This window comes from Marmota marmota, unplaced genomic scaffold (assembly GCF_001458135.2).
Source record: "Marmota marmota marmota unplaced genomic scaffold, marMar, whole genome shotgun sequence".
Taxonomy (NCBI): domain Eukaryota; kingdom Metazoa; phylum Chordata; class Mammalia; order Rodentia; family Sciuridae; genus Marmota; species Marmota marmota.
In genome coordinates, this window is record NW_025999891.1 from 4,263,808 (window position 1) to 4,281,291 (window position 17,484).

A 17,484-nucleotide genomic window follows, 5' to 3' on the forward strand; every position below is an offset into this window, starting at 1 on the left:
ATTAAATGATTTTTTTTTTTTTTTTTTTTTGCTTTCCTGCAGCAATAGGGATCAAACCCAGGGCTTCAAACCCAGGGCAAGTGTCCTACATCTGAGCTACATCACTCATGCTCTTTTTTTGTATGGTGCTAGGGATTGAAACCATGGCCTTGTGTATTACGAGACAAACACTCTACCAACTGAGCAATATCCCCAGCCCTCTCATGCTCTTTTTATAAAAATCTTCTATTTATTCTATTCTAAATTTCCCAGGCTGACTTCAAAATTCCAATTATCTTGCCTCAGTCTCTAAGTAGCTAGGATTGCAAGTGTGCACCACAGCTCCTACCTGGGCAAACTATAAAACTTAGTAAAACAATCACAAGTTGCTTTATAATTATACTCTTATTTACAAGAGTAATTTTGCTGGCAGAATCTATTTTTTTAGTGGGTATGTTATGAATTTTTATATATATGGGCATTGTACACATACATATCTGTGTATGTTCTGCAGGTATGTATGTCTATGTATATTCAGGTGTGAGGTACTAGGGAGGCAGAGGAATGAAAGAACAGTCATCCTGGAAGACAGACCTGGGTGGGAAAGCATTCTAAGGTCCTGCTCTGGGCCATGATGGCTCCTGATATGCAGAAGGTGCTGGGCCCCACCCTGATAACATAATGTCTACTTATCAAGGTTCCCAGACTACCCCACCCAGGCACAGACTGTCCTGCAGCTCACACCCTGATCAAAGCAGCCCCCACGCCCAGCTAGGGGCCACAGCTACAGGATCTGACTTGTTGAGATATCTCTGTCCTTTACTTCCCAGATCCCTGGTTTCTACCCAGGCTCACCTTTAGACTTGGTCCCCAGGGACCAGGCAGAAGTCTAGGAATAGAGTGTGGAAAGAATTTTGGTCCTGGTGCATGAAGCCTTCACTTCAGTAAAGGAGTCCTCCAAGTATCTGAGGTCTCTGAGTAGTGGTAGCCTGGGAGGTGGGCTACAAGGAGGCAGAAGCAGACAAATAATTCTCACCTAGCTGAAGCATCTGGGTTGATGACAATTTCTTACCCAAATACTTCACACTTGATTCTTAAAACTTGGTGAACTATTCATCACTGAAGTTCAGAGAAGTGTGACTTGCCCCAGTTATACAGTTAGTGAATTAAAAAATAAAGAAGGGAAGTAAAGCTGCACTATTTCACGTGTGCTAGGCTCTGGTCTGGAAGCCTGAGAATAGTGCTCATAGAATCCTGTATAAAGCAGATATTGATTGATCTCATTTTACATTTGAGGAAACTGAGGCAGAGAGCACAAAGCTGTATGCAATGAGTCAAAACTATCATTCAAGGCCTGTCACCACTAACCCTGGGTTCCCTCTATGGTTCCAAGCTGTTTTTAAGAATATTCCATGGGGTCTGGCATGGTAACACATGCCTGTAATTCCAGTGACTCAGGAGAATGAGACAGGAGGTAAAAGTTCAAAGCCAGCCTCTGCAACTTAGTAAAGCCCTAAGCAATTTAGTGAGAACCTGTCTCAAAATAAAAAACAAAAAAAAGCTGGGGATGTGGCTCAGTGGTTAAGCAAGCCTGAGTTCAATTGTCAATACCAAAAGAAAAAAAAAAAAAGCTGGGGGATGGGGAGCTTTCAGGTTTTCAACAACAGCCCTCTCTGTGGCATTTAATAGGTTCCTCTCAGGAGGTGACATGGGAATTAACTTGCTTAAATTCCTGTGGGCCAGCATTAGGGCTGTGTAAAGTGTTTTATCAGCAGCTGATTTCCTAGTCCTCACAACTCTTTGAACCAGGGATTATTATTATGCCTATTTACAGATGAAAAGGAGGGTCCAAGAGAGAAAGTAGCTTCTCTGAGAAAGTTACAGATTTGTCTTTATTCTCTCCTTATTGTAGTAGGCTCAGCTTGATGTTAGCCATCAGATATGAACATTTACTTAATTTAGTAGTGAGTGTGTGGTAGAAATACATTGACGAATAAACCAGCTCTCATGATTATTGACTTATATAAATAGGGCTGGGGTGTAGCTCAGTGGTAAAGCACTTGTCTAGTATGTTCAAAGCCCTGGGTTCAATCCCCAGCACTGAAATTAAAAAAAAAAAAATCGGGCTGGGGATGTGGCTCAAGCGGTAGCGCACTCGCCTGGTATGCGTGCGGCCCGGGTTCGATCCTCAGCACCACATACAAACAAAGATGTTGTGTCTGCCGAAAACTAAAAAATAAATATTAAAATTCTCTCTCCCTCTCTTTAAAAAAAAAATCTCATAATGGAGGGATTTATTTATTTTATTTATTTGCAGTACTTGGGATTGAACCCTAACCCTAACCCTAACCCTAACCCTAACCCTAACCCTAACCCCTAACCCTAACCCTAACCCTAACCCAACCCTAACCCTAACCCTAACCCCTAACCCTAACCCTAACCCTAACCCTAACCCTAACCCTAACCCTAACCCTAACCCTGCCAATGAGCTACATCCCCAGTTTTTTGTTTTTTACATAGGGTCGCGCTAAGTTGCTGAGGCTGGCCTCAAACTTGTGATCCTTCTGCCTCAGCCTCCCCAGTAGCCAGGATTTCAGGTACCACCATGTGATAATGGGAATATAAATAGAAAGACCAGGAAGAGTTCCATGAAGTAACACAGATATGAAGAGGGAACAGAAGTTAACTGGACAAGAATGGAGGGAAAATTATGCTAAGCAAAGGGTAGAACATATGTCAATTAAATGGCAGAAGGAAACAGAATGCCTTCAAAGAAAATTGAATATCTCTTCCTACTCCCCATCTTGATCTAGTTTACCCTGTAGAGGAGAGGGAGCTTCCTCAGAATGAGGGTCTCAATAGTGGAAGCCCTACTTTGAAGAGCTTCTACCCCAGAATTCTCCCAGAAACCCAGAATTGTAGAGGCAGAGAACCAAACAGCATTGGGCTCTCATTTTAAGTGCCTTGAACTCTGGAGAATGGGCCTCCAGCCACCATTTTATTTTATGGCATTAGGGACTGAACTCTGGGGCACTCTACCACTGAAGTACATCCCATACCACCACCACCAGCACCGCTGCCGCCGCCAATTTTTTTTTTTTTTTTAAGATAATGTCTCCTGTAATTTGTCTTGTGAGGCCTCAAATTTAAGATCCTCATGCCCCAGTCTCCCAAATAGCTGGGGTTATAGGTATGCACCACTGTGCCAGCTTCCCAGTCACTCTTACACTGGCTGCCACAAGACTTGGGTAATAACAGGCAAGAAATCTTTCTGCCCTTTCTGGCCACCTTGGGCTCAGCATAAATAAAGGCAGGGGCTGGGAATGGAAATTTGGCCTGAGGGTCTTGTAAGCTTGTTCCCAGACAAATTTCACACAGATCCAGCTGCTGGGACCCTCCCTGACCTATAGAAATTCAATTTTTATTCCCCACCATCACCCAAAACAAACCCTTCCACCTGGGTTTTGATTAATAACCCAGCCCTGAAGGATGGGGAAAGGCTGCTCTTTCCACTCCCTAGCTCAGCAGAAAGATGACCAGCTCCATGAGAGTAGGGTGAAAAGTTTAGTAAAATCCTTAAAAGAATGGTGGTTAGAAGGAGGTAGAATGATTCCATCCCCACCACCACATTAAAAAAAAAAAAAAAAAAAAAAAGCCTAGGACTGGGAATGTGTGGTACAGTGATCCTTGCTCTATGAAGCCCAGCAAGGGAAGGGTTAAGAGGCCAGGCTTTCTAGAACCCAGGAAAAGTGCCCCACCCAGGGGAGGGGCTGGTGGGTTATAAGGCAAGCAGCTTGAGTGCAGTGGAAGAGCCAAGGCCTCCTTACATCCAAAGGCCTCCCCCGGTGTGCAGTTCCAGCTCCAGGTAAGAGCTCCTTTCTGGCTTAGCCTGTCTTCCTGTTAGTCTGACCAGAGGAAACCTACTTCATTATGTTATCTCTGCATTACTCTGGTCCTGGGTCCCTGGGATCCCAACAGACCCTACTTTGTAGGGGCTTCCTCAGGGCCTGTCCCCTTCCCCTAAGCTACTTGGGCTGTGGATTATCAGCTCCCCACTTGGTCCTTCCTCCCACACCACTGTCTTCTCAGTTCTGGGAAGGAACTGAGAAACAGAGAGGAGAAAGTTGTGGAATGTCCAGTTCTTACCTTTCCTGCCCTGTCCCCAGCCCCTAGCTCTCCCTGCCAACTGTGCTCTCCAAGCCTGCTTCATGAGCCTCCGGTAGGGCCCTGGCTGGGATATCATCATATACTGTAAGTTTGTGATGAGACACTACAGTATAGATGATGTACTAGTCCGGGTACCCCCAGCTTTGGATCCTAACGAAGAAAGCAAGGGAGATGCTGCAAGCCCAAGGGCTCACCGCTCAAATTGCTGACTGCTGGGGCACTTGGGAATGGCGAGGAAACCGTTACCATTACTGAGTTTAGTAATGGTAACGGTTCTCTTGCTGCTCCCCAAAACGGCCAGGAAGAGTGCTGAGGACCCTGGAGCAGCTCCTAGAAGAGAGAGAGACTCCAGCTCCAACAGGAGTCAGTGGGTGAGGGAATGGGTGTTTTCTCTTCCCTTTTCTGAAGAAATAAAGATGAGAACCAGAACAATTGTCTTTTAATTTTATTAGTATCCCAAGAATGGGCAGAGGAATGGGGTGGAAAGGATCAGGAACTTGGGGGAGCAAGTGGGTGGTACTATCTTACTCGGGAAACTCAAGCCTTTATAAGATTTCAAGGTGGACTGGGGTTGTGGCTCAGTGGTAGAGCGCTTGCCTAGTACATGGAAGGCACTGGGTTCAATATAAAGTTAAAAAAGATTTCAAGGTGCAGGAACTAAGAAGAAGACAAAAATATCTTCCCTGCTAAGAACTGGCAACTTAGAACAATACTCTAGGCACAATGCCTTGAGAGGAGGGTGGCACTACCCCTACCAAGAGGTCAGTTTCTGAGACCAACATAGCTATTAACCTAGGAAAACTGACTAACTGGGAAGTGAGCCAAGACAGGTTCCTTTCTCCAACAGGAGACACAGCTGGGCAGGAATTGGGCAGGACTCAGCAAAGTGGAACCAGCCAATGTCCATGCCACTCATTAGGCCCTGGAGGTCCCCTCAGCAGGGACAGTTCTGGTCAATGACTTCTGCTAGAGTGGGATGCCCTAGGAAGGGCAGTAGGGGTTGTCACTTGAGTAGCTTCACAGAAAGGCGTATCTGAATGTCACAGAGGAAGATGTCCATTAGGTCGCGGCCCACCTCCTGGGCAATCTGGGAGATAAGATGGCCCTTCTCACCAATCAGGATCCTCTGAGAGTGGGTAAAAGAGAGGGACATGGTCTGCTTTCAGGGCTCCACGAGGGGGGGAAGAACCCCTGCCCAACATAGCCTTTGTCCCTCCCATGAGTAGGTTCACTTACCATATGAGATTCTTTGGGTACCAGAAGGTTCTGATGGATTATCAGCTCCCCACTTGGTCCTTCCTCCCACACCACTGTCTTCTGTACAGGGAAATATGACTAATCAGATAGGTCCATCTCTGCTTCCTAGCACCCAGCTGTACTGTTCTGAGTATGCCTGGTGCCCCCAGATCCTTTCACTCTGCTCGCACCTGCTGCACATTGTAGGGCACCTCCTGGGGGAGGTACTCTAGGAGTTTCTCTCGGATTTTGTTGATACAGATCTCTTCAGGTGTCTGGCTAGTGAGGACTCCACTGTGGAACTCCCAGGGTCCTGGTTGGGCCTGTGCCAAGAGGTATTGCTGTGGGCACAAAGGAATATGTGGCATCTTAACTCCAACACATTCTTGCTCCTAGGAAAATCTGAGACCTATCTTGACACAATAGAAACCAAGGGCCACCAGGCACAGTGGCACATACCTATAAACCCAGCAGCTTGGGAGGCTGAGGCAAGAGGATGGTGAGTTCAAAGCTAGCCTCAGCACCTGTGAGGTGCTAAGCAACTCAGTGAGACTTTGTCTCTAAATAAAATATGAAATAGGGCTGGGATGTGGCTTAGTGGTTGAGTGCCTGAGTTCAATCACCAGAACCTGCCCCCACACACACCAAAAAAAAGAAAGAAAGAAATCAAGGGCCAAGGCCAACTGACCTTTAGTGTCTTCACATCCTCTTGGCTTAGAGCTGACAACATGAAGATCTCCTGGAAGTTGGGCCAGCCAATCTTCCCAGCATTTTTCTCAGACTGTGTGTTTAAGTCCTTGGCTGCTGGTCTAGGACAATGGGTGTCAGGACATGGGCGGAAGGCCTGTCTTATATTAAGCTTCTTTCCATTAACCACACCTTCAGTGAGAGCTGCTGTGAGCTCCAGGAGAATTGACTTCTGCTTCAGGCAATCTACCTGGATATGGAGGAATAAACAAAGTGTGTAGTCCTGCTGACCACAGCTCTTTGAGAGAAGAAGATCCCTTTCTCAGGTGGGCAGTGCCTACCTTGTTCAAGACAAGAATGCTGGGGACCTGAGAGAACTGGGTCAAGCACTGGAGCACCTGAGGGCTGAGCTGATTTCGAGTCCACTTGTCTGAGACATCCACAAGAACTAAAACTGGAAGATGGCAGGAGAGATAGAAAAATTAGTATGTGGCCACTCTTTTTCCTGTCCTCATAAAAACTTCCATGCTATGGGCTCTGGCAGGTCTCCAACCCCCAAACTACCAGGGATGAAAGGCCATGACCCCTGTAAATTTATATTCCCATACTGAGCCTAACCAAGGTCAGCAGATTCCATGCTCTTCCATGGATCTTCCAACAAAGAGAGCTCCAGATGGTGCCTGGGGGACAGACATATGTCAGGAAAGGTCTCATGACTGATGCATTTTTTTTTGGGGGGGGGGGCATCATTAGGGATTGAACTCAGGGGTACTCAACCATTGAGCCACATCCCCAGACTTATTTTCATTTTCTTTTTTGTATTTTATTTAGAGATAGGGTCTGAGTTGCTTAGCACCTTGCCATTGTTGAGGCTGGCTTTGAACTCTTGATCCTCCTGTCTCAGCCTCCCAAGCCGCTGGGATTATAGGCATGTGCCACCATGCCCAGCATGACTGGTGCATTCTTGATGAAGAATGGGGTGTGGTAAGAGGATTTTCTAGCTCCTATGATGGAATCTCCCCATCCGCTTTTCTATACCTTCCCCTCTACCACCACCCACTTTCACAGCCACTACCTCTTCTGTTTAACAGGACTGATGATTCCAGGTGTGTCAAGCAGAATCTAGAATCAGAAAAGAAAGATATACAGACCCCAGAAGAAAAGACTAGGGAATAAGAGAGACACTGTTTTTAATGTTAGTAGCCTGTCCTCCCTTCTTAGCCAAACTGTTAATGACTTTAGGGTTTATTTTGTTTTTGTTTTGGCACTGGGGATTGAACCCAGAGGTTCTCCATCACTGAGTAACATTTTTAGCCTTTTTTTTTTTTTTTAATATTTATTTCTTTTAGTTATTGGCGGACACAACATCTTTGTTTGTATGTGGCGCTGAGGATCGAACCCGGGCCGCACGCATGCCAGCCGAGCGCGCTACCACTTGAGCCACATCCCCAGCCCCCATTTTTAGCCTTTTAAAGTGCTTTTTTAACTTTGAGGCCAGGTCTCATTAAGTTGCTGAGGTTGGCCTCAAACTTGTGATCCTCCTACCTCAATCTCCTGAGTTACTGGGATTACAGGCATACACCACTGCACTCAGCCTGACTTTATTACCATTTAGCAATGCTTTAATTCTAGATGAGATCCGAGAGGAAGATGGTGAATCAATTTAAGATTGCAGGGCAGTAAAGAAGGAATGATAACTTCAAACTAGATGGCAAAGAAGAAAAAGTAGAGAGAACTGCAATGAACTTTAAGGAAGAGGAGACTCCCTTCCCTCAGACAAGTGACTCTAAGTATCATTTTCTTAAAGTCTAATGGTAGGGGAGACTTTCTTGGCTTTATCCTCTGTCCTGTTTTCAGAACTCCCTTTGCAGGTACGTACCACCTGAGATTCCTTCTCTGTGATGACCCCCAGAGCCTGGCAACGTGTAGTGTGCACCTTCTTGGAGACAGGGAACACCTGTCAGGAACAAAGAAGTTCCAATGAGATACTAGATCCCTCTAGGACCATCCATGAAGGCAAAACAAGAAGAGATTAAAAAACAAAAAAAAAGTGGGTGCAGTATATGTGGATCAAAATGAAACATACGTTTCGGCCTAGCAGCTGGTTAGAAAGCGTTGACTTCCCTGCATTGGGTGCTCCCAGGAGGACCACTCGTAGCACTCGGGGATTCTCAGGCATGTCAGGGGGTTGAACCAAGAGGAGACTCTGCTCATCTGTGTTTAAGTGAGGAAAGAAGTGAGATACAGTGCAATCCGGACTCTCTGTTAGCTACTCAGCCCTTTCCATCCACAAAAGAAATAAGATTAAGGGGCTGAGGTTGTGGCTCAATGGTACAGTGCTTGCTTAGCACATGTGCAGCACTGGAATCATGACAGGTTCAATCCTCAGCACCACATACATGTAAATAAATAAAGGTATTGTGTTCATCTACAACTAAAAAAAAATTTTTTTTAAAGATATAAGATTAATGAACCAGGCTGAAGCCACCTAGACTTGACTTTGAGACTTTGATTGGTCTTTAATTTGTTCTTGCAATTTTACCATGTTTTCTAATCTAAGCCCCTTAAGTTTACTCATATGTAAAATGGAGCTGACATTATGGTATCTACTTATAACTTTCTTTTGACAACTGGAAATTGTGCAAAACCACTTAGTATAATATATAGCAATTAACAGATACTCAATTACTGTGTGTAATTGTACTGTGTAGCTGTGTCTAGAAAACATGCATCCGTTATAGCTAAGTGCAAGCACAGTGTTCCTATAGTCCCAGATACTCAGGAGGATGAGGTGGGATAACTACCTGAGCCTAAGAGTTGGAGACCAGCCTGGGTAACAGGGAGACCCTGTTTAAAAAAAAAGAAAAGAAATAAAGAAGGTGGTACAGCTGGTTTAGACAAAACCAAAAATTTCTTTCCAGCTCTGACATATAATCCTAATAAAGGCACTATGAAAGTTCTGCAAACTTTGTCTTTCCTTATTACTCTGTAATGCAATTAACAGTTTATGTCCAGCATCCCTACCAGACTCTAGTCTATGCCACTAGAAGAATAAAGTGTGCTATTTCCCAGATGTAACTCAGTGTCTTTACACTGTAGATGGGGATCAAGTAGAAGGAGCTGGACATACATTTATTGGATCAAATTTGCTTGCTACATGGAGGCAGGGAGGCATAACTCTGCCTTGCCTCCTGCTCTTTTACCATTGCTGGTTACGACCAGATCTGGTCCCCTACCCAAAAGTCATAACTTTCATGGCCTCAAATTCTTTTTTTTTTTTTTTTGGTACCCGGAATCGAACCCAGGGGTGCTTAACCACTGAGCCACATCCGCAGACCCCTTTTTATTTTTATTTTGAGGCAGGGTCTCGCTAAATTCCTTAGGGCTTTGCTAAGTTGCAGAGACTGCCTTTGAACTTGCAATCCTCCTGCCTCAACCTACTGAGTTGCTGAGATTACAGGCATGGGCCATCACTCCCGGCTCAAATTCATTTTTTATAAAACCGGGCCAAAGACGATATCCCCAGAGAGTCTTTCCGACACGAAACTTTCAGTGCCAAAGCCAAGACAATCCCAGGAAAACCTATCTAATTCCTTTACCTCTATACATGGACACCGCCGGCGCACATGCAGTCAGCGAATTCTCGGGCTGAGAGACTCCAACGAAGTGGTCCATAGCTGAGCCCTGGCCATAATGGCGAGAGGCTGAGGCCAGGCGGGGATTAGAGAAAGTGGCAGCCCCCACACTGGACACGCACCTCCTTTGACAGCCTAAAAGTGAACGAAACGGGGCCACCCATTCCCTCACCGCGTGGGGACCCAGCTGCCAGACTTTCAACCCTGCGCGAACAAGCTCAACCCCACACCTGCCAGGGGCAGCCATTGCCATCGCAATGCACTCCGGGAACCGATCAGGGCGCTCCCACGATTGGACAGCGAGTCCGACAAAACAGGGAGTAGAAGGGAGATAGACAGGCCCAAACAGAACAGAGGCGTGTGGGACGTTGGAGGTTTGGTGGGGGAGGAAACGCTCAGGAGACTAGATGAGGCTAAGGAAAGAAAAACCACATGTAGTATTTAGGGTCTGTATGAGCATGACAATAGTTTTGGGCTCGCATAACATATTTTCTTCTCCTGCCAAGGTTTTGTAAAAGGTCCTTCTAGTCTGTCACTTGAACGACTATATCTCCCATGTAGCCAAGCGACAGAAAACCTCTTCCTCGCTTCCTCGCCCCACGGGAGAAATTTCGTGTGTGCAGACGGCTAGCGGTTTGGGTCGTGGTAGGGGACGCTGTGCTCCCTGTTCCTGTAAGGGTTTTTTTTGTTTTGGTACTGGTATTGAACTCGGGGGCGCTTTACCACCAAGCTACACTTTTTTTTTTTTAGACTGAGTCTCCCTAGGTTGCCCAGGCTGGCCTCAAATTCATGGTCTTCCTGCCTCAAGCTTCTTGAGTCTGTGGGAAAACAAGGGACAATCATCGCGCCCGACTTAAAGATGGAATTAGATCCCCAGTCCCCCCCGCCCCCGCGTTATCGTTTTGTTTTGCTTTTGGTACAAGGATTGAACCCAGCCTGAGGCGCTCTACCAACTGAGACATATTCCAGCCCTTTTGATTTTCAGACAGGGTCTCGCTAAATTGCTGAGGCTGGCCTTGAACTTGCGATTTTCCTGCTTCAGTGTCTCCAGCCACTGGGATTACAGGTGTGTGCCACCACGCGTGGCATCCCCCAGCCCTTTTTTGTTTTATTATTATTGCTATTGTTTTGGAGACAGGATCTTGCTAAGTTGCTGAGGCTGGCTTCGAATTTGGCGATTCTCCTGCTTCAACCTCCCAACTCAAATTATAGGCGTGCACCACCACCGCCAAGCTGAAGTGGAACATTTTTGTTTGCTTGTGACAATCATCCAGTAGACAGGGAAAAAAAAAAAAAAAAGTGATGATATAGGGGCTGGGGTTGTGACTCAGTGGTAGAGCACTTGCATAACATGTGTGAGGCACTGGGTTTGATTCTCAGCACCACATACAACTAAATAAAATAAAGGTCCATCAACAACTAAAAAATATTTTTTAAAGTGATGATATAGGACAGAAGAGGGGAGAATTTTGAAGGTGGAAAGAACTAAGTGTTGCTGTTGTAAGTATAGAGAATTAGTATCCAGAGAATCTGAATGACACAGAATTGACAAAGGCTTGGAAACCCAATGCAGTGATGGTCTGCAAATGACACTAGGGCCTCAGATTTCAGGAAGCCTGCTTTGTTAGTGGAAGGAATAGCCTTTTGGGAACATTATATTCTAGATGTTCTTTGGGCATAGAGGTGCCCATGGGGAAAAATACTACTAAAATAAATGGGATAGCCAGCAATGAGAAAATTTTAAAACTTTTTGGTATGTATTAAATGAACAGTTTGGTGAAATGCCATTACAATTGTAATTAAAGTAAAGAGAAATTTTCAGGTTAAATATGGTAAGTGAATGAAGATCTTAATTACATAAATGCAAAATCATCCAAGAATCGGCTGGGGATATAGCTTAGTTGGTAGAGTGCTTGCCTGGCATGCACAAGGCCCTGGGTTCAATCCCCAGAACCACACACACACACACAAAAAAAAAAAATCATCCAAGGAACACATACTAAATATTGCTGGGCCAGCAACAGATACAATTATGGAAGAATCCCAGGATGATATAGAAACTGAAGTAAAATGAGTTAAAGTGCCTTATCAATTCTTTTTGCAGTGATGGGAATCCAATTCAGGGTTTCTCACAGGGTAGGCAAACAATCTACTACTGAACCATACCCCCAGAAATTCTTTTTGTAAGTAGATATTTTCCCTCAAATGATAACGTAGGGGATTTTATATTTTGTTGGATTAGGATAGGCTCATCAAGTGAAATCTGGGTTCATTTCCCAGCATTGACATTTATTTACTGTGAGTTTGGAAGAGTTAAACTTTCTGTCACTCTCCTTATCTGTAAAATGAAGATGATGACCATAAACATCAAAAGGAACATATGTTCATTTGAATCCAGGACTTAGAACAAAGTAGGCTTACAATATATGTTTTTATCCTAAGGCTAATTATTTTACTCCTCTAGGGATTTAGTTCCATGAATTATCTCTTTTTTTTTTCTGTGCAGAGAATTTTTATCTGTACTACATTCATTTCATTAACATTTAAGTTAAAACTGCATAATATTTTTTTAAAAAAAATATATATTTATTTATTTATTTTAGAAGTAGTTGAACACAATACTTTTATTTTATTTATTTTTATGTGGTGCTGAGGATTGAACCCAGGGCCTCACACATACTAGAAGAGCACAACCCCAGCCCTAAAACTGCATAATATCTCATAATATCTTCAAAAACTTCTCTGATCTCAAATCCTTTTCCAAGTAAGTGTCACTCATCTTTCTCACTAATATGTGAAGAAAGTACAGTGAAAATGGTGGGAGAAGCAGATGGATTCCAGAGATTTAAAGTGATAGAATCAGTAGTTTGTGCTGGACGTGGTGGCCCATGCCTACAACCAGTGTCTAGGTTGAGGTAGGAGGATCACAAGTTCGAGGTCAACCTCAGCAATTTAGCAAGACCCTGTCTCAAAATTAAAAAAAAATAAAATGAAAAAAAAAGACTGGGGATGTGGCTTAAAAAAAAAAAGTTGTGCTTTAAACCATCCTTTAATTCAGCCACACTGGTGTTTATATCCTTTGAATATACTTAGTTTGTATTTGCCTTAGAGCCTTTAAACCTGCTACTTTTGCCTCCTGTACTCTTCCAGATCTTGTAAGATCTTGTATCTGTTCCCCATGCAGGTCTCAGGTCAAATATCACTGTCTCAAAGAGGCTCTTCTTCATAGTTTTATTACTACCTGAAATGATCAAAAGGGGTCTTTCTGTCTTTGATCTTACCAATCTCCCTGTGGCCCCAACCTGACCAAGTCACTCTATTGCTTCACTGCTCTGAAGATAAAGCACAAACTAATTAGCATTATTCTGGCATGTTTGTAAGTCCCATTCTCTTGTCACTCTCTTTTTCCTGCTCAATTAAATTTCTTTTAGATCCTGCAATTTGCCTGGTATTAACTCTCACTTCCAGGCTAATAGATTGTTTCTTCCCTGACTGCTTAAATCCTTTTATTTTCTTTCTCTCTTCTTCTTTCCTTCCTTCTTTTTTTTTTTTTAAAGAACTATTTTTTTTTTAGAGAGAGAGAATTTTAATATTTATTTTTTAATTTTCGGCAGACACAACATCTTTGTTTGTATGTGGTGCTGAGGATCGAACCCGGGCCGCACACATGTCAGGCGAGCGCGCTACCGCTTGAGCCACATCCCCAGCCCTTTCCTTCCTTCTTTACTGTTGGGGATTAAACCAAAGTTGCCCTACCACTAAGCTATATTTTGAGACAGAGTCTTGCTAAATTTCCCGGGCTTTTCTCAAATTCACCGTCATTCTGCCTTGTCCTTCCAGGTAGCTGGGATTTCAGATGTGTTGACCATGCCCAGCTGGTTAAAGCTTGGAGGACTTTTTTTCACCTGTCTATGACAAGGCAATTTATAATACTGTGGGTTTTTTCCTATGGGGACTGAACCTAGGGACATTTAACCATTGAGCCACATTCCTACCCTTTTTATTTTTATTTTTTTATTTAAAGACAGGATCTTGCTAATTCCTTAAGGCCTCACTAAGTTACTGAAGTTGGTCTTTCAATCCTCCTGCCTCAGCCTCTTGAGTCACTGAGATTACAGGTGTGCACTACTGCACCCAGTTAAATTTATGATATTGTGATGGAACACATAAATTATCAAAGCCAGAAATCATGGGTTTGATTCTCATCTCTATTATTTATTTCATGACCCTGGACAAGTAACCTCTCTTTCAGTTTTTAAAATAGAGATAGTGATAATATTCTCATGGGATTATTATGATGATTGAGAGAATTGTCAGGCTAGGGTTTAGCTCAGTAGCAAAGTGCTTTCCTGCCACGTGCATAGCCCTGGGTTCAATTCCTAGCACTGCAAGAAAATAGAGAAGGAATTGCTGTGTAAATGTTTGATGTTGCTATTGTATTCTATTGAACTGTAAGTTCTGTGAGAACAGGGTTTGGATATTTGTTGTTGTTCATTGCTATATCTCTTGCACCTAGAATCATTTCTGGCACAGAATAGTACTAAATAAATTTTAGTTTAATAAGTGAATAAATGACATCTTTTTCTGGATCAGCTCTCTCCTTGTGGTATCTTATGGCTGTAGCAGCTTTAGATATTACATCTTCTCATGTCCAGATTCAATGGGAAAAAATAAGAGATTTTCTCAGAAGCAAAATTCTTGTGCTTTTTGTCTCTGACTCTATTTTGAAACATCCCTGAAAGAACCATAGCATCTTCGGGAATGTTATATCCTGATCAACTTGGGTCTGGGGTATGTGCTTCATGCCTAGAGTAAGCCTCATCCAAACCATATAATCTGAAAATAGAGTAAGGGTAGTTCTCTGAATGACTATACTGGATATTGTGAATGAATACTTAGCAGAAAAAAAAAAATCCACTAGGGCTGGGATTGTGGCTCAGCGGTAGATTGCTCCTCTAGCATGTGCAAGGCCTGGGTTTGATCCTCAGCACCACATAAAAATAAATAAACAAAATAAGGGTATTGTTTCCAACTATTTAAAAAAATCCACTATTGTGCCGTTGGTAAGAAATTCAAATATGGATATGGCCCAGGAGACCCAGAAAGGCTTAAATACAGGAAAATACACTATCTTATAAACTCCAGCAGGCCTTCCCAGGAGGCTGCATGTGGCGATACCCCAGTAGGCAGGAAAATATTGATGATATAGGACAGAGCACAGAGAAGGAAGACACAATTCCCAGAAATTTCAAGATCAGCTTAGGGCTTTTTTTAAAAAGGCATCTAGTCATTAGAAGATAGTGTCAATATAATTCTTCCTCCTTTCTGCCTCTGTAGTTCCCCTGTGATGCCAATTGTGCTCCCTCTCCAAAGGGTAATATTTTTGCCAACTCTTCAAAGCCAGGAGTTAGTCTTTGGGATTGATCCTGGGCTCCACCCACAGGATGTTCTTTCTGCCAAACACACTGCTTTGTCAGTTGTTATCTGTTATTCTACATAGGGCAAGATGATACTGACCAGGTGGTAGGCAGCTCATACATTAGGCCTGAAGCTATGTATAGATTTGCTCTTCTAAGGCTTGCATTAGATGACAAATTTTATACTGTTTTTCAAAAGCAGCATATAGCTATATCCCCAAAGTTTCAAGCATCTGAAGAGAAAAAAAGACTTCAAAAGCTGAGTGTATGAGGCAGGAGGATCGAGAGTTGTCACCATGGGCCACGGCCCTGCCTGGTATTACTGGTACTGTAAAAACAAGCCATACCCAAAGTCTCCTTTCTGCCAGGGTGTCCCTGATGCCAAATCCGCATCTTTGACCTTGGGCGGAAAAAGGCACAAGTGGATGAGTTCCCACTCTGTGGCCACATGATGTCTGATGAATATGTGCAGCTATCCTCTGAAGTCTTGGAGACTGCTTGTATTTGTGCCAACAAGTACGTGATAAAAAGTTGTGGCAGAGATGGCTTTCATATCTGAGTGCTGCTCCACCCTTTCCATGTTATCCATATCAACAAGATGTTGTCCTGTGCTGGGGCTGACAGGCTCCAAACATATGTGAGGTGCCATGGGAAATCCCAGGGAACAGCGGCCAGGGTTCACAGTGGCCAAGTCATCATGTCCATCCATACCAAGCTGCAGAACAAGGAACATGTGATTGAGGCCCTACACAGGGCCAAGTTCAAGATCCCTGGCTGCCAGAAGATCCAAATCTCAAAGAAGTGGGGCTTTACCAAATTTAATGGATGACGAATTTGAAGACATGGTGGCTGAGAAGCGGCTCATTCCTGATGGCTGTGGGGTCAAATATATCCCCAATCGTGGTCCCATGGACAAGTAGCGGGCCCTGCATTCATGAGGGCTTTCAGCAATTTAATGAGGCTCTAAGTAATTCAGTGAGACCCTGTTTCTAAATAAAATACAAAAAGGTTTGGGTGTTGTGACTCAGTGGTTAAGTGCCTCTGGGTTCAATCCCCCGTACCAAACAAAACAAAAAACCCAAACAACAAAACACCCAAAACAGAATGGTGGCACATGACTCTAAATCCCTGCTACTTTGGACTCTGAAGTTAGAGTTTGAGGCCAGAAACAACAGAGAGACACCCCCCACCCCACCCACCCCCCTGCCCCCGCCCTGTGCCCAGCCAAAAACAAAACAAACACCCTCAGATTCTTAGGTGTTTTTCTGAGAAGGCAGGAAAGAATAACCTTTAGTTTCCCAGTAACCTGAGAATCCCATTACAGGTAAGTGTACATATCATCCTGGCAACTTTCTTTGGATGGGGTAGATTGGTACCAGGATCACTGAGCCACATCTCCAGCCCTATTTTATATTTTATTTAGAGAGAGGATCTCACTGAGTTGCTTACCTTCACCATTGCTGAGTCTGGCTTTGATCTCAGGATCCTCCTGTCTCAACCTCCTGAGCCACTGGGAGGGCGTGTGCCACTGCAGGGGTGTGCCACTGCACCCGGCTAACTTTTTTTTTCTTTAATATTTTTAATTGTAGATTAACACAATACCTTTATTTATTTATTTTTTAAATATTTATTTATTTATTTATTTTTAGTTCTCGGCGGACACAACATCTTTGTTGGTATGTGGTGCTGAGGATCGAACCCGGGCCGCATGCATGCCAGGCGAGCGCGCTACCGCTTGAGCCACATCCCCAGCCCCCTTTATTTTATTTATTTATTTTTATGTGGTGCTGAAGATTGAACCCAGTGCCTTACGTGTGCTTTTCTACTGAACTACAACCCCAGCCCCTCTTCTGGCAACTTTTACAGAAGAAAAAGAAATATTAGTATAAGGTCCTTGCTCAGCATCTGGACAGCCATCTTAAGTGACAGCTGCCATTTTAAGGAAACAGTTTCACTTTTCCACCTGAGGGCATTTCGGAGAAAGGCTCACCACTCCCTCATACCAACCCAACCCTTAATCACGTGTATTGGGAACCACCGGGCTCTGATTCCTGAGCCTGGCCTATAAAAAAAATCCCAGAACCCAAGCCTGTTTTGCCTCTCTCTCCTATAGAGAGATGGCCTTTATTTGTTAGCTCTGACAAATAAACTCTCCATTGTATCTCTGCCTGTTCTCCGTCTTTCATTTCTCGCTTACCTGTCTCTTGTTCCTTGCTTTTCCTTCAGTTAGTAATAAGTGGGCTCTATTGCCTCCAGCATCTCAATGACACTCTGCTTTCAGCATTCTCAGCTTTTATTCTAGGGCCTGTTTTTTCCAAAATGAAGAAAACTTTCCTTTATCTTAGATTAGAAGTTCAAACATT

The 17,484-nt window shown here is 43.8% G+C and overlaps 1 protein-coding gene and 1 pseudogene across 3 annotated transcripts in view; one reads left to right on the forward strand and one right to left on the reverse strand.

Moving 5' to 3' along the window:
• The window catches only part of Eral1 (Era like 12S mitochondrial rRNA chaperone 1), a 12,557-nt gene extending 2,569 nt beyond the window's left edge, over window positions 1–9,988 (reverse strand). Inside the window, exons 1-11 of one of the 3 annotated variants that reach the window (XM_048793917.1) lie at window positions 9,669–9,921; window positions 8,874–8,916; window positions 8,156–8,283; window positions 7,949–8,026; window positions 7,145–7,191; window positions 6,688–6,749; window positions 6,411–6,523; window positions 6,071–6,319; window positions 5,574–5,723; window positions 5,383–5,463; window positions 4,579–5,272 (exon numbers count right to left, since the gene is read on the reverse strand). In XM_048793917.1, the coding sequence (XP_048649874.1) occupies window positions 5,150–5,272; window positions 5,383–5,463; window positions 5,574–5,723; window positions 6,071–6,319; window positions 6,411–6,523; window positions 6,688–6,749; window positions 7,145–7,191; window positions 7,949–8,026; window positions 8,156–8,248 (996 nt within the window). In that variant the 5' untranslated portion in view covers window positions 8,249–8,283; window positions 8,874–8,916; window positions 9,669–9,921 and the 3' untranslated portion in view covers window positions 4,579–5,149. Of the gene's footprint in view, window positions 1–834; window positions 981–4,578; window positions 5,273–5,382; window positions 5,464–5,573; window positions 5,724–6,070; window positions 6,320–6,410; window positions 6,524–6,687; window positions 6,750–7,144; window positions 7,192–7,948; window positions 8,027–8,155; window positions 8,284–8,873; window positions 8,917–9,668 lie in introns of those variants that run through there. The other 2 variants (XR_001505160.2, XM_015501094.2) reach the window with 2 other exon arrangements.
• Window positions 9,989–15,417: 5,429 nt separating this feature from the next.
• On the forward strand, window positions 15,418–16,059 carry LOC107155177 (annotated as a pseudogene).
• Window positions 16,060–17,484: the final 1,425 nt, after the last annotated feature.